General features: G+C 38.2%; 1 protein-coding gene across 18 annotated transcripts in view; it reads right to left on the bottom strand.

Moving 5' to 3' along the window:
• Nucleotides 1–5,159: 5,159 nt before the first annotated feature.
• Nucleotides 5,160–24,926, bottom strand: part of SUGCT (succinyl-CoA:glutarate-CoA transferase) — a 323,214-nt gene continuing 303,447 nt past the window's right edge. For 16 of the 18 annotated variants that reach the window (XM_072925952.1, XM_072925958.1, XM_072925951.1 and 13 more), the window contains one exon: nucleotides 5,160–5,545. In XM_072925952.1, the coding sequence (XP_072782053.1) occupies nucleotides 5,382–5,545 (164 nt within the window). In that variant the 3' untranslated portion in view covers nucleotides 5,160–5,381. The remainder of the gene's footprint in view (nucleotides 5,546–24,926) is intronic. The other 2 variants (XR_012054643.1, XR_012054642.1) reach the window with 1 other exon arrangement.

The following is a 24,926-nucleotide window of genomic DNA, read 5'->3' on the forward strand; positions in this document are numbered from 1 at the left end:
TATTCTTCACACTATGATTTTTAAGACTGTATTGATAACTAAGGACTAATTTGTACTTACTAATTCATTTTTAGCTGTAGCTCTAGGGAATAGAAAAAAACCCATGAAAATCAACAGCTTGTCTCCATCTTAAACCTTTCATGGGTCCCCCTTCATTGTTTAGCATAGTCTGAGCCAAAAAATAGATCTTCTTCCCAAAGTTTCATGGGTCCTTGGCATATGTGATGCCAGGCATTTTTCTCATGTCTGTTCCAAATTCCAGTCACAACAGAAACCTATAGCAATTTAATTGATTGATTGTCAGCTTTAAAAAGGTTACTGTATCACTGTCTACCACTGTATTTTAATCACATTGGCCAGTATCATGGAGGCCTCTGTGTAGAGAGGTTACTTGATCCTACAGGAACTGCTTTAAGGTTGGTTATTTCTTTTCACCAGCTAATAATCTTTAGCATTTTATCAGGTCACATTAAACTAAATGTACATACAGTTAAGAAAAGTACTGTATCTGGTACTCTTTTATGTCACTGACATGAAACATGAGCAGCTGTGCCAGCATTCCTGAACTCTGACAGTACTTTACGTTTTCCCTGTCTTTTGGAAATTAAATACATTTTAATATGTTTTGGGGAAATAAATATGTTTCAGTACAGTGCTATAATGTTAGGAAGGTCAAAAGATTAACTGTGTCTTGTCATCTAGACAGTAAAAGAAATCAAGACCATTTCAATTACAGAGATGCCTAGCTGCCTTTTATCTCCAGGTTCACCAGGGCTGAGGATTTACAGTGCTCTGTGAGTGGCAGAGCTATATGGCAATTTAGTGAAAATGCTCTCCCCAGTTTTTGAGTACACATGCACACTCCCTGGAAGAACTATTTCTGACTGCTATTTTAGCCTCAACATATTGTCACTAGACATGTTTGGGACAAGCTTTATTTCTGAAGAAGAAAGACCAAAACTCTGATTAATATCATCAGGCATCAATCTATTTATTGAACTTAAAAAAAAAGGATTTTCATATTTTGTATGAAATTCAGGATAGGAATATTCTCCTTTTCTCTGTTTTGGATTGTTTTTTTAATATTAAAAGATATAAAAATTTATAGACCTGAGAAAAAAGAGCATTTCTCTTTATCACAATTAAGTGATCTTCTTTTAGAGACTGTTCTTCATATCAATATGGCATCACTGGCTTTTGCACATCAGCTGGATCACTGCTGAGGCTGGTGAGCTTCTGATAGCAGATTGTTCCTCCTGGCCACTAACCAAAAAAGACTTTCTTTTGTATGTCAGTTCCAGGGCACCATTGCAGACAAGCACGCGAGGACTTCCCAAGTGCATGGGGAGGTTCTGGGGAAGAGTTACCAGGAACAAGATGCATGCAGGAGTGAGAAAAATCCATTACTGTCCATCTGACTGTTATTTGATTGGAATTTTCTTTTGATGCATTAAAGTATCCCTGAGTGAGATCCTCGGGCTATGCAAAATCTTCCTGAGTCTGCCTGACCAGTTTTGCAGTTTTCTGGGTGATTTATACTTGGTGTAGAGATTTACTAGCTTGCATGGAAAAGAAAGAAAGACAGTTATATGAGGAGGGCTGAAGAGAGATTTTTAATAGTGAAGATAATACAAGAACCATGGGACCCCCAAATGCAGAGAATGGAGCCAGAATAGCCATGGACCTGGCATCAAGAGCACATGCCAAAGTGGAAAGCTCCTTTTCCAATGGTAGCTAAAGCTTCCTGGCAAACACCTATGAGTGAGTTCAGTTTGGAACTAGAAAACAAGTGTGATCTGTATCACTCTTTTACTTTTGGGGGTTTTTCTTAATTTTGTTTTTTAATGCAGTGATGTATAAATCAAGTCAAATTAAAGCAAGTACCACACGTACTCTCACGTCATGGCAGCACCAGAAGATCCTTTTCCAATTCAAGCAGAGAAAAACAAATATTCATTGCCAGAGGCAGCTGTGTATAGTCATCACAAACTACATTTCTTCCTCGAAAGTGGAGGGATCTCAATGTATGAGTTCCAGAATCCAATGTCATGGCTGGTTCCAAGTTTTGAGGTACAAGAGAAAACTGTTTGGAAATTACAATATTGTCAAAATGCAAGTGAGCCCTAGAGACACCTATTCATGAAGACTCTTGGGAAGAGTGCAGTAAATTTTGTTTTAATATCTTTATCTGTATTTATTTGTTCATTTTTAAAGGAAAAGGGTATTATAACAGCTTAAATATTATCATAGTAATTATTTAAATGTCTTCCAAATCACTCAAAACCAAAAGACTAAACCTTATGAAAAGGTAAAACTTCATGATCAGATATTGGAAGCTAAAGGAATTTCTAGCTTCCAGATACTCCTATTTAAAGGCTTCCTAGATTCCTATTTAAAGGCTTCCATTTATTTCTGACTTAAAGAGTAAGCATCAGTCTGTGTGTGAGTGTTTGACTTAAAAACTGAGAAATGGTGTCTGAATTTCTCCTGTTACAGTAACTACTGAAGGTAAGACAAAATAATGTCTTCAACTGTCCATTTAGGCATTTGACTGTCAACACAGCAAACTGGAAAGGAAAAACGTTAATGAAAACACAGACAAAGAAAGGGAAACACTATTTGCATGTGAACTCTGCACAAAATACTTTATGGAGTTTAAAGCCCAATATTCAGCTTATTTAAACCAGCTTTATCACATTAAAAGTCAAAGCAGCTCTGCCAATTAGCTAAGGATATGGTATCTAGCTATTTCCATTTCTTGAAAAAGTGCAGGGAAAAAAAATCTTGATTTTTGTAGAAATCCTTTAATAAAACTAAGCAATATTTTACTATAGCTTGTGTATGTGATTTTTAGAAATGTGAAAAAAAGAACTCTTTGGAAAGTAAACCCAGAAAATTTATTTCTGAATGTTATCTGACAGTGTTTTTCATTAGTAAACAAAGTTTAGTTCAATATCAGATTATCCACTTTATATGAAGCAGAATTCAAATTTCTGCTTTTCTCATTAAAAAGGGTATGTTCCCCTTAGATTAAAAGGAAGGTGGACTATATCAAAATCTCTTCCAATTCAGTTTCAGTTCTTCCCCTATGGTGTCCCAATTCTCAGTTCAGACTTATTTCTATATTTATTTTAGAAGTCACTCTTCCAGGATCTCATGATGTCTTTAGCACATGGATAGAGTATGGTGTTTGGTGCCAGGAATGCAGTGCAGGAAAAAAAAAAAATAGAACACAAAAAAAAGAAAACAAATAAACAAATGAACCAAAACACTGGGCTTCAAAAATAAGCAACCACAGTGGGGTTCCACTGCAATTTGATTATATAATAACTTCTTTTCTTCCCCCAGAAGGTAACACAGAGTTGTGAAGTTCAAATGTAATACAGAGGATCTTGTTTGTTAGAGTGGAAACAAAGTGACAAGCTAGTTATAATGCCAGGCCTGTTTCTGATACTTTGAGAGAAACATGGATATTGTGTTGAGTGTCAATTTTAGTTTTATTCAGTTCTAGGACTAGAAAGGCTTTGTCTCACTCCCAATGTGCACACAAAAAATGGCAAAACCTTCCCATACACTGAGTTTACTTTAGCTGTAAATTATATACTATCATAGAGGAGCCTGTGATGTCTTCTGTGAGTGAAGAACTAACAGATTGGTTTATAGAGAAGAAAGGGCTCCCCTTTAATATTTTCTTTATTATTTCTCATGGATCAAATTCTTTCAAATTCTTCCACCTTCTTCCACTGCATGGTGCCTTACTCTCAAGAGTGACCCTGCTGAAGGATATGGTATTATGAAATTTGAGAAAGATCTGTCAACTCTCATCTGTCGGAATCTGTGGGTATTGGTGATTCCGAGATTGTAGAAAGTCTCTGTCTTTCTGCCCCGTTGCCAAAGAAGGAGCCATAATTCGTCTGTGCTGTTTTCAAGGTTGTTTATTCTTGCTTATCTATAACATGCTCTGCTGCCCTGCCGCTGGTCTGTCCTGCAGGGCAGTGTGCGGGGCTCTGCCCCTCAGTGGGATGGTACAAACATTATATACCAGAAATTATGTGTGCTATATTTACAATAATGTGCCAATATCTATCATCTACATTGAACAGTGTGTCCCCAGCCTAAACCAACAGAAAAATGCCAACACCACAGTGAAACATGGAGGGCATGAAGAAGGAGGAAAAGGACAAGACACACCCAATTCCTCCATCTTGTCCCCTCTGAACCCCTAATCTAGAAACTTAAATTTTTACTTTTGCACCCGTGTCACACTTAATTATTACTCTTATCAAACACTCAAAGCTTGTAATTCATCCTGTAAGATTGAAAACTCCTCTCCATGGACAGAGATCACAGACAGTGTCTCTCGGGGCTCTGTACAGGGGGGTTTCTGACCCCTGCCAGGGTCCCAGACCTGCCAGGGCAGCCAGAGGGAAGCCCTGGATTCCCACACTCACCAGACTTTAATCATGGAGGTTGGATTGAGTCAAAAATTTGGTACAGATTTCAACCTGTCCTCTTTCCAAAATGAAGGTGGTTTGGATGGTAACTAGAGTCAGATGGTGACTAGAGTCAGGATGGTAACTAGGATCAGTACCTACCCACAGAACCATCAGGCAAGTTTGGTATTCAACATTCAGTATGTGGTTTTCTGTGAACCAGTGTTTAATGAAGAGTACCCTGAACCTTTCTGAATAAAATTACAGAAGATTATTGAGCCACAGTTTGTCTCCAACTGGTCTTGGAACAGGTATTTTTGATACCTGAAGAACTGTGCCAATTTCAGCTTCTTTCTGCTAACATGTTGAGATTGTCATGACTATGCAATGTAATATAAAGACATACTAGTAATTTGGAATTCCATGTATACAGGCAAAATTTGCAATGGTTACTTTTGATCTAAAACAGAGATGAACAAAGTTTTCAGGATGGATAATTTATTCAAAATCAATCAGATCAGCTACCAATTTATAAATAAATTACTTTCTGTTAAGACACAAACCACCTTTCTGTGAGTGGAGAGTCCAGTATAAAGATTTTAAAGCTTCTGCTTCTTTCCACTAACATCATGTCTTTCTGGGGACAAATGTTTAGGCAATTACTGTAGTTATGATAAGAAGTCCATTTTCCATGTGAAGTAGACAGAATGAGTAGTCACACAGGACTGTATAATTACATTTATTCCCAACCCCACCAAGAAAATCTTTCACTCAGACAGAATGTGATTGTTTATTTGATACATCAGTGTTAAAATCATACAAACACACGTGGAAGAAAATTAGGGATTAAATTATGTCTTCTCTTTGAGTCCCATTAGGGAAACTGAAGGGAGCAAAGAGAGGACAAAGTAATGTGAACTCAGTGTGAAGGAATGTAGCTAATGTTCCTTATCTGACCTCATGCTGAGCCACAGCACCAGTGCAAAGCAGTTCTTCTATAGCGTCATCCTCATACCCCAGCACACTCTTCAGTATCTCCACTGTGTGTTGTCCAACAAGTGGAGGTGGTTTTGGATGTGACACAGCAAATTCACTGTATCTGACACCTGGTCCTGAAAAAAGAAAAAAAAAAACCCAAATAGGAGGGAAATTATTTTCCAGAGTTACTACCCATATTTATATTGATTTGTTAGTTTAAAGGAAAGTACCTCATTTTCACACCAGTTCTAATTGCAGTCCTTACCATAGAAATGTTATATTCTGAAATTACAGACTAAAAAAAGATTCCAGTTTGCAATAATATTCCAATAAACCAGTTTTAATTAGTTTGCTCAAATGCAGAATTGCTGGATAGTCACCCAACATTACAAAAATCTTCCCATATTTTCCATATATATATATATCAGGGTGCTTCGAGTCATATTATGTCACCAGTTCCCAACTCTCTGCTACCTGAACAGCAATGCCCAGGCCACTCAGGATACAATGCAGAAATCCCCACATTTCTACAACCCTAGGCAGGACGAGTATTAGGACACAATTCAGTGTCATGTTAACACACTTTTACTGATGTCAGAGTGGGGCACGGGCAATGGGTGTCACCATCTCCAGCCACCAGCAGCTCAAGTACCTCTGCAGTCTGCTCCATTATCCTGCAGTGACACAGAACGGGCGGCATGCACAGACATGGTATTCCCTAGTTTGCTTTACATGTTTTATCAAAAATACAAGTAACAGTAACCATAAGATAATCAACAATGATTTATTTGCTCTGGTAGGAATAATTTGAAAAACGAAAATGTGGAAGCTGTCAATGATAAGAAGTCTTCTTCTGTTGCAGGTAGCCAGATCTCATGTTTTAGTGAAATGATTTCAGTGTAGCTCCCTGCAGACAGGTAGCTATACCCTAAGTACAAGACTCAGAAAGGAGAATGAGCCACAAATTTATGCTGGGATCAGAAGTGACGTATGCACTCAGCACATGCAATAAAAGATTACCTGCCTCATGAAGAAAGAGGGGGCAATAGTGTCCTTAACTGCCAAGTGAAAACTCTTCAATGAAAAACTGAAAAACCTTTGATGCTATTGTCAAAAGGATTCCTCTATTAATAGTAATGTATTTTATCACATCATTAAAAGGATTTACAAAAATGGTTATATTTCATTATATCTTTGTCTATGAAACTACAGCTTTACTTTGAAATGTGAAGAAATACAAAACATTTCAAAAACCAGAACATTATTTGTTTTATTTCTGAAGAAATAGAATATTGACCAACAAGGGAAGTAAACTACAGCATGAATTGGTAAATTTACTACATGAAGCTATTACTTATTTGAGGAGAGATGCTGGCAAAGGTCAATCAGAATGGCAAAGGTCAAAACATTACATTTTATCATTTTTTGCCAGTCTTCATGAACTGTAATCAAATGTTTAATACAGAAAAATATCCACCTCCAGGAAAGACAAAATAAGACAAAAGGTGCCTAGAAAAACAGTATTTTTCAAGCTGATTTGGTACATTTCTGACAAGTATGCTTCTGGAAGGGCTAATGTTGGACTTGATGATCTTACAGGCTTTTTCCAACCCAGATGATTCCAGGATTCTGTATATGGTTTCTGAGTTTAAAAAGGAAAGGAGTTACAATTGGGGAATTGCAGACCTAATAAATTAACTTCAAGTTCCATTCAATACTGGATAAAATGATCACAATGAAAATACTCAGCAGACAAGTAACAGTCAGCACGTACCTCTTAAGAACAAATAGTGTGTGTGATCTCTTGTCTTTCTACCAGGAAAAGGGCTGGAGATGAGATACATCCCATCTAAATTTAGATATCAATAATCTCGATGTGGAAGTTTAGTTCCTTAGACACTCTTTGGAGACACTGAAGATGAAAGTACACACTTAGAGTGTCTTCTAAGACACTGGTAAATCAGTAAACCTGGCCAGATGAATTGTGTTTGTGTTTCTCCATAGAGGAAAGGGTAGACAATGCCTTAGATGAGGACCTTTACCACCCAGACATCAAGCCAGGTGAGGTGACACTCTGTCATGGCTTAACTCCAGCCAGCAGCCAAGCCCCACACAGCCATTTGCTCAGCCCCCCACCAGTGGGATCAGAGGGACAATCAGAACATGTAAAGGTAGAAAATTCACAGGCTGAGATAAAGACAGTCTAATACGGAAAACAAAAGCCTTGCACACAACCAACAAGAATTCTCTACTTCCCATAGGGAGGCAGGTGTTCAGCCACCTCCAGGGGAGCAGGGCCGTGTAACAGTGACTTGGGAAGACAAATGCCAAAACTCCAAAAGTTCCTCCCTTCATCCTTCTTCACCCCACTTTATATACAGAGCTTGATGTCATACAATCTGGAATGTTCCTCTGGTCAGCTGGGGTCACCTGTCCTGGTTTTGTCTCCTCTCAATCTCCCATGTGCCCCCAGTCTTGCCAGTGTGGCAATATGGGAAGCAGGAAAGGCTTTGTGAAAGCCCTGCTCAACAATGGTTAAAAGTCTCTGTATTATCAACCCTGTATTCAGCACAAATCTGAAACACAGTCCCATACCAGTCACTGCAAAAAAATTGCCTCAACTCCAGACAAGACCAACACACTCTTCCACTCTTCAACACATAGGACACCAAATCAAGATTTGACTTTCAGAAAGAAAATTCTCTGCTATTTTCCGTAAACTGACTAAAGAAACAAGGCTAGATCAACCCAAAGCCAGGTGCAATACTGAAAGGGAAATCATATTCAGAGAATTGCTTCTTGGGATCTTCTAAAACAGAACATTTTAAGTGAGCTCCAGAGGAATCTGTTCAGTATGAACCACTTAGCAGTTTATTTTTACCTGGATGGCTGGTGGGACTCAGATCTTACCTGCTCAGCTTTCTAAGGACTTCAAAAGCTAAAACTTCCTGTGAAGCACATTTTACACTGACCTGGCTACATTGGAGAAATAAATAAAGGAGGGTGATAAAAGAGGGTGAAATTCAATACTGTCAAAGGGGAAGGAATTATGTTTCATTACATAAATACAGGGCAGTGGACAAACAGGAAAGTAGGAATAGTTAGGGGTTATTCTAGATCATAAAGTGAAGATGAGTCAACAACATCATGCTGTTGCGAAAAAGGCAAGCATCATACAGGGGTGTACAAACAAGAGAGATGCCTGCAGGACACATTTTTGCTCTAGTTAGAGCTGGCAAGTCACAGCTGGAGCAGTGTCTGGTGTGGGGCCCCCACTGCACAGGCATCTGGAGCACTTGAGAACTTCCACAAGACAGCAACTGAAATTTTCACAGGAAACATGACAGATTGAACCAAGTGGGATCATGGACCTAAAGAGAAAGGCTAGAGAAAAACAGCTTCAAAACTGTTTTCAAAAAATTTATAAAACCCCACCACTACCACTAAAATAAACCATAACCACGCCCCCCAAAATCCATGGAAACTTCCTGGAAGGGGGAAGGAAATCCTTTGTCATGTCCATGATGAGAAATACTTGACTTAAATTGCAACAAAGGAAACTGTAGGAAACAAAAAATAAATTTTTATAATGGTAGGGGTAGCAAAATGCTGAAACGAGCCATGGGAGGAGGTTTCTATCAATCCAGTCTTTAGAAACGAGATTTATTCTAGAACAGTTGATCCCACTATTCTAGAACAGCTGATCCCTGGGGCTTGCTGATGGATTAGATCTCTCACAGACCCTTTCACCCACTATAATATGAAAGCTAAGAAAGAGCTCACATCAGGGATAAGTTTTCTATTAACTTGTTCCTCTGCTTCTACTCACTTCAAACATGCTGAGTTCAATTTTCAGAGGAAAACTTCAGTGAGAGATCAGTACATATTAAAGGGAAAGGTAATATCACTGGGCAATATTTGTATTAATTCCTCTTCTTAGGAGTGAGTAGGAACCCTAGGAGGGCAGAACTGGCAGTAGTGCAAGCCATAGGAATGATCTCTGTGCCAGCTGAAATGCTTGTGATGATAATTTCAAAGTAAAAATGCCCTATAGGGATTTATTAGTCTAGAAATTCAACATAGCCAAAGAACTATTATGCAATTTCTACTAAAAAGAAAAGATACATAGCAATCTTATTTCAGGTGTGTGTATCTGGGAACCCTTTACAGCGAGAAATCAGCAAACCCTCAAAGGTTTAGTAACTATAGACTTTTCATTTGCTTATGCAAATTTTTGCTAACATAAAAAATTATAGATCTCAAACCCTGGGAGTTTTTACAGTGATATTGAAAGACATAATAAGACATAAATTCTCTAAAGAGAGAAAACCAAAATTGACATTGTGTGCAAAAGACAGAATGCTTTATGCTTCCCAAAGAAAATTAATCTTACAAACTAGAGCAAGCTGGAAAATTGCACGGCAATTATAAAACCAGTGTCTTCCTTGAGCTTTTATTGTTTGATGCATAATTCATCACGCTACTTTTCACTTTGATAGAGTTATAAAGTTATCTACATTCATTCAAAGGAGCTACTTGCTAATGATCCATCATTAGCGATTCTCTGTTCATTCCTTGTGTAACTTCTACTTGGCTTCTGTGTCAATTAGGAGGGTGCAAAGCTTGCCAGTCAGGCTTCAGCAATCCCACGCTCCTACTGAACAATGCTCCAGGAAAGCAACCAACAGAATGCTATGCAAATGCTAATTAAACACAACTGCCTTATGAGGAAACCATCCCTAGAGGCAGAGAGAGGTGAACTGCTTTAATTAAGGTCAAAAGCATTTGCATGTGGGTGAGTTACAGGAGCCTTGCAGATGAAAACAGGCTTTTGCTGGGGTAGAGGCAGGGTGTTTGGTGAGAGGGTGTAAGGTGGTGGTCGTCTGTGCATGCTTGCTGTCAGCAAGATATGCTTCATTCAGACATGAAGTTAAGGTGGCATTTATTGTCACCTGAAAAAAACAATGAAAGAATGAGTGGTAGCTGTAATTTACCTTTGTCCTGTTAAATTAAAAGGAGTCTGTTTCTCTTTTTGCTATGATCATCACTGACAATAAAGCAGAGTGCTTTCACCACATTTAAATTCTAAGCTAATATTTTGTTATTATTATCATCATCATTTTGATTTTGACACATTGCTAAAATGCATGCTGTGCACACCACATAACCTACAAGAATTAATAGTATGACAATAAATCAAAATTTTTATCAGCTGAAACCACAATGACAATTGTACCAAGACATCTTGAATGCTTGAACTGAGCCTCATTACAAAAAATTCTTTTTCTTTGGGCCCTATCTACTATGGTACTGCTAAACTTCACACTGAACTATTACTTAAAGATATACCAAACACATTAAAGCAAAAGAGAAAAATGAGGTAAAACCACTGAAAAAAAGTCCAGAAGGATCCTTCCTGCAAGAATGAAAGGCCTTTGAACACTCACCCTAAACAAGTGAAATACACAGCAATCTGTAGATTATGTCTCTGGGCTTTGCTGAGATTTGGGGCTGCAGAAACAAAGTCATTTTCACTCTATATGCAGCAGAAATTAAAAGTTGAATTTTAATTCCATTAAATGCACAAAGCATAGTATATAAAAGTGGATAAAGGTAATAATCTTTGCTTTGTCCTGACAAATAGCATTTCTCCAGCATTGTACAGCAACCACCGGAAAACACATTTTTTACAGCACAGGTTAGAGCATCTTGAAGCAATCTAACTCTCAAACTATGTAGACAAAATCAGGCCTGGGGACAGCCAGGCTCAGGAGAAAAGTCATGATTATTTGTTATTATTCAAGTAGGATAAGGGAAAAAAAGGGGAAAATTGAGCTAATAGGTATGTATACATTCTGCTTGAAACATATCATCTATTGCAAAAAAAGAGCAATGAGAAACATAGCACCCCTTGTTAGTTCTACAGTGTAATTTATATAGATGTAGGAATCACATGAAAACAAACAGTATTTGGTGTGCATTGCAAGGTTTTGGCTACAGGGGCAGCTTCTGGCAGCTGCAGGAAATTTTCCCTATATCCAATGAAGACAATGCCAGCCGGCTCTAAGACAGACTCACTGCTGCACAAGACCAAGCCAGTCAGGGGCAGTGGTGATAGCAGCTCTGGGGGCTTCATATTTAAGAATAGGAAAAGACCTGCAGAACAGTAACCAAAAGATAGAAGTGATAATGTGTGAGAGAAATAGCTCTGCAGATGTCAAGTTTGTTGAGGAAGGAAGGGCAGAAGTTGGTCCAGGTATCAGAGCAGAGATTCCCCTACAGCCCATAGTGAAGACCATGGTGATGCAGCTCTGCCCCTGCAGCCCATGGGGATTCATGGTGCAGCAGGGACCAATCTGCAGCCTCTGGAGAACCCCAAGCCAGGGCAGCCTGAAGGAGGCTGTGACCCCATTGGAAACCCACACATGCGCAGGCTCCCAGTGGGACCTGTGGACTGGTGGAAAGAGGAGCCCACCCAGGTTTGCTAGCAGGACCTATGACCCTCTGGACTTCCACACTGTAGCAGGTTTGAAGGGCTTCAAACCATGGAAAGGACCCACCTGGGAGCAGTTCATGAAGAACTACAGCCTCTGGGAAGGATTCATGTTGGAGAAGTTTTGTAGAGGACTCTATCCCATGATAAGAACCCCACACTGGGGAAGGGAAGAGTACGAGTCCTCCCACTAAGGAGGAAGGAGCAGCAGAAATTTGTGATGAACTGTTCACAACCCCCCATTCCCCACCCTCCTGCACCACTGTGGGAGAGAAGGTAGAGAATCAGGAGTAAAGGCCAGGAAGAAGGGAAGGGTAGGGAGAAGGTGTTCTTAAGATGTAGTTTTATTTTTCATTATCCTACTGTGACTTGACGGGAAATAGATTAATTATTCCCCAAGTTGAGTTTGTTTTGCTTGTGACACTGATTTTTCTGTGTCCTTATCTCAACCCCTTCCCCTGACCAGCAGAGGAGGTGAGTGCTAGAGAAGCTTTGGTGGGCAGCTGGTGTGCAGCAAGAATCAACCCACCACACAAAACAAACATGTATGCCTCTTTCAATAACATGGTGTTGCTACACAGCAGTTTTGCAATTCCAATGAAATATCATCAACAGTTAAGAATGATGGCCCAGAGCCAACACACTTGCACGCAGATCCCTTATATGCTACAGGTCAAGTGTTTGGAGCATGCAATCAGCTGGTTATGAAACTGGCCTGAAGGAGATCAGCAGGAAAGAAGCAGTGACTTTTAAGGCAATGAAAGGAAAGCGATACAAAATAAGTCAATGAGAGGGACTTCATGCCTACTATGAAGAATATATAGGTGTTGGAAATGATGTGTGCAGGGATATGATATCAGGAGTAGACCAGGGCAACTGCATTTTGAGTGTTCTTCGCATTGGTCTCAGCCATGACTTCTGTCAATCTATTATTCCCAGCTGAGAAGATGGTGTAGCCAAGCTCACAGCAGAGCACAGTTTGGCTATACCATTTTACACCAGGCTTCTTCCTCTTGATGAAAGTCAAATCAGAAAAGTACACAAGACAAAAAAGCCCATTATAGAGTACTTGGTAGGATGAGTAGCACACAAAAGCTTCAAAGTAATCTCCAGAATTAATGACCTGCTCCATCTCAACTGGAAAATTCTCATATTTTTCTTTTTCTTACCATAGATCTGAAAGTTTAGGAGCTTGGTATATGTTATGGGAATCTATTTAATTGCTGGGAAAATATACTTCTTTTTGCATTACATTAGACTAGGTGATCTACCTTTTAAGAACAACTCAGATGGGAAAAAAAGTAATTAAGGAAATAATATTCAAAGTCTTGCTTCTCCTTCCTTACTGCTGCTTCCACTTCCTCCCCCACTTAGAGCACAGTCACACAAAGTGTTCGCTTGGCATCCAGCACAGCTGAAAGTGTGGAAAACTTTGGCAGGATTAGTAGGAATCAGTAACTGAGACTGGAAAGGATGGACAAACTTCCAAGTGGTAATAAAAAATGTAAACCTTGCTCTAGGTGCTACAGGAACACACTTATAAATAATCAGTAAATACTAAACAGTAAAATTAGTAGGGTAGTAAATAGCGCAATTACTAGCAATATCTACAAACCACCTTTTCTCCTTTGGACAATACTCACTTCTGTGGAAGAGGTATGAGGAGAGTCCAACTGTGCACAAGTCAAGAATTTTAAAACAGAAGCACTGTGAGAAGAATGACTTGACAGGCAGAGGGTAAATACATATTATCTGTGATAGCCATTATGGGGGGTTAAAAATGAGACCACTTTTAAAACAACACTTAGGCATTCAAAACATCCCCTTCACAATTCTGAAAATCTTTTGTCAAGCACATTTATAAAAGTACTTTCTCACCTGAAGCTGCACGTAAAAAAATGCATTAAAAAACATTTAATGTATTTCCTATCAACCAACATCTTGGATATAATCAGTGTAAATCCCACTCAACGTTTACATAACTCTTTACATTTTCCAAAAGACACAATACTACCTGTACCTAATTAATATTACATGACTGCTGGAGTAAAGGAAATAATTTATCAGTCACTCTGGTTGCATATTTGAGAGTAATCCCACATAATTGTGCTGAGTAACACAATTTTGTGATAGGACTCTTGGCACCCAAAAGCTTTAAAAAAAGTTGAAGTATTGTGGTGTCTACTTCTTCCCACATGTATCATCTCGCAATGCTGAAAATTTGTCCCAACTTTTTGTATAGACTCACATGGTCCCACTCCTTCCTGAAATCCCCAAAGACCTCAAGAGAGGATTTAAAGAAAGACAGGAAGGAAGATGACCAGAAAGAATACACAGAGGTAGCAATTTTAAAGAACCATAAATTCCCTAGGCAATAATCTGTAACTCCATTTCCTAAGGAAACAAGTTTATGTGTCTGTGCTGTCTTTCTAATCATCTGTTTGTCTGCCTTGTCCCTGCCACACACAGTAACTTCTGAATCTGTCAATCTTGACAAAAGTGTAGAAATCCCAAGGTAAATAAAGTTCTTAACAGTGTTGTGGAAAATGGCAACTGCTGAAGGATAGGTGCCCAAATTACTACCCTGATGACACTCAGGAAAAAAAAAAAAGCCCAAATAATGAAATTGTTATATATTCTGTTTGGCTGCAAATGGGTTACCAGTAAGTACAGACACAGCTCTGTCAGATACATCTAGCACATATTGTAGAAGGCTTAAAGGACATGAGGATAGTTCAGGTCATAATAAGGATTATACATAGAGTTTATCAAGGATATAAGTTTGAAAGCAAATGCTATTTAGTTGCAGAACTTCTTTTAAGTATCTATTCTACAGTACTGTTGAAGGTGTTCTAGGGGTTTCTTATTGCTCTTGCAGGAAGGAGCTGAAGAACTACATGGCAAAGACGACTTGCTGGGAGAATCCCCGCAAAAGGAAAATCCTGCAGACACAAGACTAAACTACTGAAAATCCGGCTAAAAACATAATTTGAGTCAAGTCATAACCTAATCAATACAAAATGCAATACATAATCCTACCACAGCATGCTGGTTAACCACAGGTTGTGTACATAATGCAGAAATTACAGAGTGAAGCTGAACTTGTACTACACAGGAGGTCAGATCATAATATGATCACAATGGCTTTTTCTGAGCAAAACACATTAATTTCTTAAATGCCCATAAGCAAAACTGTTTCCACACAACAGGGCTGGGGTTAAAATGGCCTATCTGAATCTCCTGTGACACTTAGAAGGTCAAGCCACATATAGTTTCACATAGCATCTTTACTGTAAGCCCAAAGGCCTTAACTACTTGTGTCCATATGGAGAGTAATTAGAGAGAAGTATGCTTACACGCATGGAACAAGAAAAAACAAAATGCCACCTGAAAAGAACCTCTTTTAAGGACAGAGCATTGCCTAGTTGCAAAACACTCGCATGATCTGGAAGGTGAATCATGCCCCCAGCTGAACAGGAAGGCAACAGCTCCTGGAGGCTCTCCTACTGAGCCTGGTGAAAACTGTTTCCGAGTCCCATGCCTTGTGGTTAGTGTGAGACTGGATGCTGGAATAGGACACGCCAGCCAACCCAGCAAGTGTTTGTATCTCCTCAGTGCACCAATTTGTCCTTTCCTGTGTCCTGTCTCCAGCTATAAGTTAGATTCTTTGGCTCTTCAGAGACCCAAAAAGTAATCCTCTTAGCCAGCTGTACATCATCAGTGGGAGCAGATGAGCTCTTCCTTGCAGATGAGCTTTTCTTTAGGCAACCAGCTGAAGCCCAGATACATGAAGCTGATAATTCAGGGATGCAAGACAATGCACACTGAAGGACATGCACAGCGTAATCCAAAATCTGGGTATAATTTGTCTTGCTTACTCAGGGGCACTTTTTCAGGATAGGAGGCTTTAAGCTTTCTCCAAACAACTGGTGAAAATAACTAAAAATTAAAAACATTTGGGCCTTCCATTAACACAAATTCAAAAGAATATTCAAAAAGCTCTACTAAGAAACTTTTGAAAATGCATTTCTTGTTCCCAAATGCCCTGACAAAGTTCACAAGCCTGATATTCCAGCTCCTAGGGAACATTCTTCTGTGGCCTGTCCTTTAAGTATTTCTCTAGTTATTTCTGTGCCCTTCTGTAAGCCTGGACATCAGAACACAGCAAAGATTATTTTGCAGAAGATAAATAATTTTGTATGTCCCTTTTTTATGCCTCTAAAGAGCAGGACAGCTCTTTGCAGTACACCTTGTAATGGGAATTTATGTTAAAATTATTATTTTTGATGGCTTCCATCATGCTTTAAGGCTCATTTCAAAACCAAAGGTGTTTGTTGCACAGCCGTATTCTGGCATTCCTGTCTGATAATATTAGACCCCACTGTAACATCCCCTTTGATAGCAATGGTTGGCAGCCAAAATAGAAAGTGAACTTTTTAGAGATGGAAAGGATGGCAATTGGTTTGTGGCAGGAGCAGTCTACCAAATTGCTTTGCTTAAGCTCTCTAACCTCACCACAACCCACTTAGTATAGGTTACTTATTCATTTATATAGGATGATTCATGTCTTACAACATCCATCTTAGTCCATCAAGAGAAAGAAACTGAGAAATTAAAGCCTTCCTCAGTCCACCTGTAGCAGAACTGCTTCCAGTCACTTTTTAAGACTTTTACATTGATTATTTTTTCCTCAACAATCACTTGTTGAGGAAGTGCTTGTTCAAAGGCTTAATTCTCGGAAGGAGTATTTAATTTTTAAAAGCAAAGATAAGACATTTAGTTAGATGTCAAATCATGTGTCTGCCATGTGCTGTATGGATATTGTCATGCTCCTTTATTCTATGTCTTCAGGTTGTTCCTCTGTGGCCACAATACACAGGCATATAAACCTCCACATTTGGAAAATTCAACAGTCAGTTAATACTTTCTTCCCTGGTTAGTGATACAAAATAAATATCTTCAGAGTGAGTATTAAAACAATGGGAAAAGCCATCAGTTGCAGCACAGCCAAGGAAATTCTGTTGGTTGAAATTCCTCAGCACAGACGAGAGCCAGGTAACTCTATGTTTGAACTCCATGGAAATATTTGGAAAACAATTTTCAAGCAAGGCACCTATGATTAAGTAGGGCTGAGCACTGTGCACAGCCTGATCATTCTTCCAAAAGCTCTCCCACTCCACCCTCCATTTACTTCTGCTGTCCCCTGTGTAGCAAAATGAGGCTAGTTCTAGTGCACAGGGACTTTCCCTGGCAAAGGAAGATGGGAAGGGATTTGATACTTTGTTTTGGATTACTTGAAGAACTGCAAATTACATTTTTAGCTCTTTTTGGGTAAGGTGCCCAGACTCTTTAAGGCATAGGCTACTAAAAATGCTGGCTGAGTTTTGAAAAGGTCTGTGCAACCTGGGATGATTCTTTGACTGTCCTACTTGAGACATCTTTAAAGGGGCCCATTTTCCAGTAAAGGCTGAGGACATTTGAAAACCTTTCCGTTTCAGGACGCCTCAGTTTGACTGTGGAGAGACATCTGGTATTCAAAGTAGACAAGAAGAGAGAGTATCCTTCCTTGAGCAGAGGAAAGTAAAATTCTAGACATATAATTCCTTTCAGCCATTTTTTTTTTCCCAATTTCATATTTAGGAGAACTCATCAGGTTAATCTTAAATTCTTCAAAGGGAAGCAGTGTGCTTAAATTGGAGTCTGTAAATGGGGTTAGAGAGAGAGCACACTGCAGATTAGGCTGTGTTTTTCCATTGATTTGTAATTTGTAAGTGACAACTTGATCAATCCTTTCTCCGTGTGGAGGTCTGGGAACAGTTTTTCTTTTTTCCATTGTTTGTTGCCAATCCCTGACATGTTATATTCAACTCATCTTCTTGCAAATATCAAAGCAGTCTGGGCAGGAGAAACAACCATGTCAAACCAAACAGCCTTCAGTATGGTTGCTGGTTCTGCGGGCGTGCCAGTGTGAGCTTGTGAATGTCACTTAAGTATAGACTGGTTCTCTATCAAAGTTCTTGTGGTTTCTAAAGTTTGCCAGCCTTTACTCCATCAGAAGGATTTCAATTTTGTGTTCTAACCTAAAGTGGGCAAAAGAGTCAGAAATCATCTCTCCTCCCCTGCAAAGACTAGAGTAGAATTAACAACCAGAAATTTAAGTCAGACGCACCCATGAAGAGGAATGAGGCACAAGGTTAGGAAGTCATCCAAAGAATGGTTGCCTACCTCCTTACTAAACTAAATTGAGCTAAAGTCCCTTTTTTTGCTCAAGAAGACAACTGAAAAGCTGGGGAATAAAAATTATAAGCAAATTGAAACCAGCCATGCCTAACCAATACCCTACCTTAAATGTGCACAGATCAGTTTCATAAAATGTTTCCCCATTCTCTTTTTCCTTCTCTTAATACTTTGACTGTTTCCTTCAGTTGCCCTTTAAACTGCAAAACAAAATGCTTTTTCTGACATGGTTTGTAATTTTGAAGCCCAAATCTTAAGCAGCAGGTGTTTAGTTTTAATGGAATTTTTCCATCCCCAAATGTCTGGGATCATCAGTTGCACATCCCTCCTACACAGCCCCTCACCTTTTATCCTTTGCCATTTGTTTTTGTGGATTTTCATTTAATATATTTCTTCTGCTTTCAGCAATCTGCTTTTTCACTGCAAACCCTTCAACTACTCTTCTTATTTTACCTCATACGATTGGCAAGTGCTGTCTCCTAAAAATCCATATAAAATATGAAAGGTCTTGCTGCCTCTGGTCTTGCTATCTCTGACTTCACTTTCAGCATTGCTCTGTCTCCTTTACACTGCACTGGCAAATTGAAAGGGCCTTAGACTGGTTGTAAATATTTGCACCACAGGAACAATTACATTTTAATTGCCAGAGGTCCTATGGCTTCTCTGCACACACATACACACGCACACACAAGACCCACGAACCAAAAAAAAACCCCAAACCCAAAAAAACTCAGTAAATCAAGAAAAAAAAAAATCAACCTGAACCAAAATAACAGTTGGGTTTAGTTCATACAAATATTTTGAGCAAGTCTGTGTGTGGGCACATTTGATCCATACTAACAGGTTTTGTTTCCATTTAATTTCAGCTTTTTGGTTGATTTTCCTTCAGTCAATTTTCTCTTATAATTGCCTTTTTTTTTTTTTTTTTTTTTGAGGTAATGTTAATTATTTTTACAGGCCTAATCTTAAGGAAAATTCAAGGAAAAGGCATCCATACTCAGGTTGCAATAGCATATAAAAAAGCATAGATTAAAAGTAGCTTTGTAGAAAAAAATGGGATTCACATACTAACATTGGAACCAAAGATGCTTAAGTAAGTGAATGCCTGCTCTGCCATGGTGCTGGTAGACTGCTCCTGAACACAGTACAATTTAACAAAGTCTAATCGTCAGATTAAAATTCAGTAAGAAGGAACTGATTCCTTTTATCCAGAAAGACCTTCCCAAAGTTTATGTTTTATTTAGTCCACCAACTGTATCTGTATTTGACTATTAAAGAACAGTTTCTTTTTTTCATTTGCCTTTCTATTGCTTATCAGATACACTTACATATCAGTATATAGCTCTTGCCCAAAACGAAATTACATGCTGCAGAAATGACCAGAACTTTATTTGCTAATAATTTTTACATAAATTTGACTGAAAACTCTGCCTTTTAAAATATGAATTTGCATTGCTCAGCAGTAAATTACAAGGGTTTACATAGGTTTCTCGTAATTAAATTTTAACTTTCCATTCTTAGCAAGGCAGCCCATTTTCAGAAAGCCATAGCAGCCACTTCCTAATCCACAAAGCTCAGAGTCTATCTTGTGCACTGAGCATGCAAAAATGTTTAAAACTAACACAAATACCTCTCACAGATTATTCTGATTCACAGGTTGATTTCTAAGCCAGCTGTTCTCAGACTAATTCAATGTGCAGATTTCATTTTAAACCAGAGTAATTCCCAAGTTACCTGCCATATAACTAGATCTTACAGGTGTAGAGCATGTTTGTAATGCTTGTTAATCTACTTGCAGGGAAAAAAAATCATAAAATCAAATAATTTTTGTCGCTTTCTTGGATTCTAATGTTTTCTTCCCAACTTTCAGATACTATATCAACAGAAGAATGCCAGGAATTACATCATGCTTTATATATGTACCTGTTACAGTTTATATTCATTAATTTCAAAGCCAGATGCTATATTTGTTTAAAGTAATCCTTGATGGTACACTTTTTAAAAAAAATATACTATATATATATATATGTATTACATTCCAGTAAGAGCAACTGCTTGCTATGAAATACAAAGATTTAAATTTACCTTGATTACAGATCTGTTACATTATAGCTTTGTTCTTTTCCACATAAGTAGTGCAACTAGCTTCCTGCTCCTCCCAGGGCTTATTCTCTGTAGAGCAGTTTTGATAAAGAAATAACACCAAATACAAACAAAAATGAGGAAAATATATGAAACTCATCAGAAGAAACTAATCATCAGCTAATAGTAAGGTCAACCATAGTACAGACTGTTGAGCTGGGAATTCAAACAATTGGATTTTAACTAATCAACTATGTGATCACAGGCAAATCATGTTCCATTGCCATATCTTTGTATTTCCTGTACAGTTGTGTTAGACTTGTCTATTTAGATTATGAAATGTTAGGAACTCCAGTCACTGCTTAGTATTTGTTTATACAGTGACTGAGAGAATGGGCTCCACTTTGTATTGGAATGAAATACAAATAACAATTTTCTGATATTCTGTCTCCCAGAGATGCTCAGAGAAGTATGAACCACTGTCCCAAGTTATATCTGATAAATTGTGTATTACTCTGTGGTGGGAAAGATTTCTTTCTAATCCAAAATACATCTGTCTTGCTGTGCTGCAAGTGATAGTTTCTGGGCAGAGAGCATACTAATTGCAGGATTAAACTCTTAGCTAACTCTTGGGTGGAAACAGTTTCCCATAACGTGGTAGAAAACACATGTTGGCCTCTGTCTGCAAACTCTTGATCATCATAGCCCTGATCTTGACCGGGATATTTAGGTACTCTATTGAACTATGCCTGTGCAATATAATGCAATTAAAATCAAATAATAACAAGCTATCAAAAAGTATTATTGAGATTTTACTGGCTCCAGTACTGCTTAGCCAGGCTTAGTTGCTCTTTGAAGGCAGAGACAATTGTGCTGAATGTAATGAATTCTGCACCTCTTTCAAATAAGTAGCACAGAAACATGGAGCTGAAAAATTAACTGTGATTTCTGCTAAGCATCTTAGGATCATTTTAACTGTACAAAGACACAGGGATTTGAAGCTTTTTAAATCTAAAGTGTATCTTTGCTTATAAAATTTTTCTGTAATATTTCTCATTTCTATGGATGTACACATTATATCCTATTCTCAAAGGTGAAAGACTGACACTGCTGATATGACACAGACCCCATTGGCAAGCTTCTAGAAACAGCTGGCCCCCAACATCTTTTCTTCCCATGGGTATGTAGAGCAGGCAGATACCAGACTGCCAAACACAAATGTGGAGGAAATATTTCAAAAATAATTCTGTGTACATCTCATCTTCTTAGGGCTCTCCAGTCAAAAGACATCTTGCTAACAAAATACTAAAATTCCCATATTGTTAAAATGTACTGAAGATGCTGGAGGCAAACACACTTTTCAAGAAAAGCTAGATTGTTTGATGAAGCTACTTCCTGTTTCAGTCTAATTTTTATGGTTGTGGCTACAGTGCCAACACAAGCAGTACCCCTCAATCAAGAGTTCTCTATTTTGTAATACTAAAGCAAAGCCCTATGCCAGAAAGCATTAGTAAACCTAAGAGCAAAGTTGGCTGGGTGAAGGGGGTGAATACAGTAGAATGTAGTGTGCAGTGGGTTGTGGCAAGAAATGTTCTTTATGCTCAGGAGATCACAAAAACAGATTTCTGTTTGGGAAAACACAACTCTTCTAGAGAACAGGATTAAGGGTTCTAGAGGAGAAGGTAATGACTCCCATTCTTAGCTTCTAATCCCAGCACACTTTCGAACTCCTCTCAGCCCTTAGCCACAGAGAGGTCTGCCTTCCAGCTAAGCCATTTCTGTATTTCTCTGTTTGGCACTACTCTTTGGCCTCATTTGCCAGCTCTAACCACATGTGGACAAACCTTCTCCCTTTCACAGAGACCATAAAAGCAGAAATACACTCATAGTGGCTCAGTACACAAGACCAGTCTCTGAAAATTTTTTAAAAGTAGATGCTCTTGAAGGCATGTGAGAATACAGGAGGAACATCCAATATTTCCCCATGATAGTTTTACAGCCTGTAGCAATTCATCATCTAGCTCCAGTATCCCACCCTCTTCTTATGCATACTGCCCCATTCTTCCCAAATCCCTCTCCCTAGTCTCCTATTAACCAACACCTACTTAAACATCCTGAGGTTAATCAACACAAGGAACTTAATACACCATGAGATAATCTATCCCATATAGCTCAATTACTCATCAACTTTTAATGTTCTTTTTTGCTCCCAAAGCCCACAGCTCCCCACAGCATTTTCCACTGAAGCCTAAACCTTATTCTCACTTGCTCCTTTTCCCACTCCTTCTCTAAAACCTTCTACTGACCTTAAATATACAATATTCCAAATGTTTGATATTCCTCACTATTTACATTTTTACAGTTTCTTCATTAATCAATATACTCCCTCACCTATTTCTTCCATAAAGCTGACCAGTTGCATATTGTGCAGTGAAAGCAATGCTTGAGACAGAAAGATTAACAAGTGTTTCTAACTAAATTGACCATATTTGTTGAATTCTTCTTCTGGATTTCTTAGATCTCTGCAGCTGGGATTTATCTTTAATGATAAGCCAAGTAACCCCACTTTGCAGCATGCACTGCACCAACATGTTTTAAGCAGGTGTGGGAAAATTCAGCAAAGAACTAATGACTCCAGAGTGCTAATAGAACCTCAATTCATGATGAAAGATATACCATTAATTTAATATATAGAGAGCATTTTTTGTAATTTCTGTCTGCGTCATCCAGTCTTCTTTAGAGGCCAACCACAAACTAAACAAAACCAGAATCAGATCAAGAAATCAAATACAATGGACTTGTTTAATTTTACAGTATTTAGAACTTTCAGAGAAACTATATCATTCATGTACATGCAACAGCAATCTTAGGGTACCACAGATCTCTACATGAGATATGAGAAACAGCATTTCTTGTTAGGGGAATCCAGATGCTGTTTTCTTGAGTGACTCAAAGGAAGGACATGGCCAGTGCATGTTTATTCACTCTCCTAGGTCAACCAACAGGAGTAGACTCTTCTGTGTAAAAAGTCTATATTCTCAGTTTCATGAGCACAGCACTGCAACAGGTTAATCCAGGAGAGCACATACTTTCTCTCCATCTTTATTCTCAACAAACTTCTACTCATAACATGTCTAGAGAGAAATAAGACCACAGTTTTCACAAATGACTGCGTAGGAGCCCAGGATGCTTTTAGTATTAGATCTGAGATGCTTGTGGTAGCCCTAATTGAAAGAAAGTGCACCCTCTGAATCTCAGGCCTTAATATAGCTTCTGCTGTGTAATGAAAACCAAGAAACCAAACCACTTACCAACTTTGAAAAGTTTGTCCTAATTGTATTTTTGAGCTCTAGCTGTCCTCTTTTATAAAGACTTATGAATCCTTTTGAAAATATTATACAATATCAGTCCAAATTCTATTAAAATAACTGTGTTCTGCTTGCTTTAAAGACACAGATGTGTGTGTTCTACACACGTGGAGAACACATCTGATTTGTATGGTGTACTTCCCATGACATGTGGAAACTGCTGTTGAAATCTATGGCAAACAACAGCATGCAAATAATCCTTACATCTGTATACACAAGTAAAGCCACAAATTTCACAGAAGTTGCTCACATTGGATGTTTTTAGATTGAGAAAGACATAGAGTCTTTTTTTTTCATTACTTTTAATGAAAGCAATGATGATTTCTTTAATCACACTCATACTAACTTATATTTTACAAGAAGAACAGTTTTTAATGGGGTTCAGGTTGAAGTTTTTAAATTAAGCTTTGGCTCCCGCTATCCACCACATTTAAAGACCATAAAAGGTGATGCTTTGAAATAAGAGATTTAGAACCAGATTTGAGAAATATTTAGTCATTTGAATATAGTGAAAAATCAATTTAAAGGATTGTAAAAAATAACTTAGGAACCAACATATTTTGGTAAATCTGGGCTTTCAGGTATTCTGAGCATAGAAATAAGGTCCCTTTCTGAGAGGCCACAAACTGATAATGTTGGGAAAGTAAATCACTGATGACTTAAAATCCTTCATTTGTATTCTGGATAAAAATGTTAATGAAGGCATACAAATAATGTGCTATTTTCATTACAAACTAGTACCAAGTTGAAAATAACCTTTCAGGGAGAAACTTCAGTTAAAGGAAAGTTCTTAAGAAAGGAAGAAAAAAGAAGGGAGAAAAGAAAAAACAACCATGAATGCGGGAAAATGCTTTCAGGATTTAGGAGAAGTGCTTATATTAATCCACATCTGAATCTTCATCCAGATATGTCAAAATCAATGGTAATTAATAGCAACATGGAACCATGGACCACATGGAAAAATTCCTTGACTGCACTACAGCAGTGTAGTATAGGAATGGGAATACATTAAAATCATCATCTTTCCAAGATTTGAACATTTTAAATTAAGTGATAGGAACAATGAAGGTATGAGGTTTATTAAGATTGGTCTACAAGGTGTAGCATTTCCCTGAAGTGCAAATCAAATATTGCCAGTGATATAGGAGTAAGCTCTTCAGAACTGTTAAAAAAGAGGGGGGAAAGGATGAAAAACTCTATAGGGTTGTAATACATCCTGCATAAGAATGAATACACATAAAAACCCCACTATTTATCATGCAATGAATTCAGTATAAGTTCTTGATCTTACACTCCAGTATAACTGTGAGTAATTTACATTCATTAGTGGCATAA

This window comes from Taeniopygia guttata, chromosome 2 (genome assembly GCF_048771995.1).
Source record: "Taeniopygia guttata chromosome 2, bTaeGut7.mat, whole genome shotgun sequence".
Classification (NCBI taxonomy): domain Eukaryota; kingdom Metazoa; phylum Chordata; class Aves; order Passeriformes; family Estrildidae; genus Taeniopygia; species Taeniopygia guttata.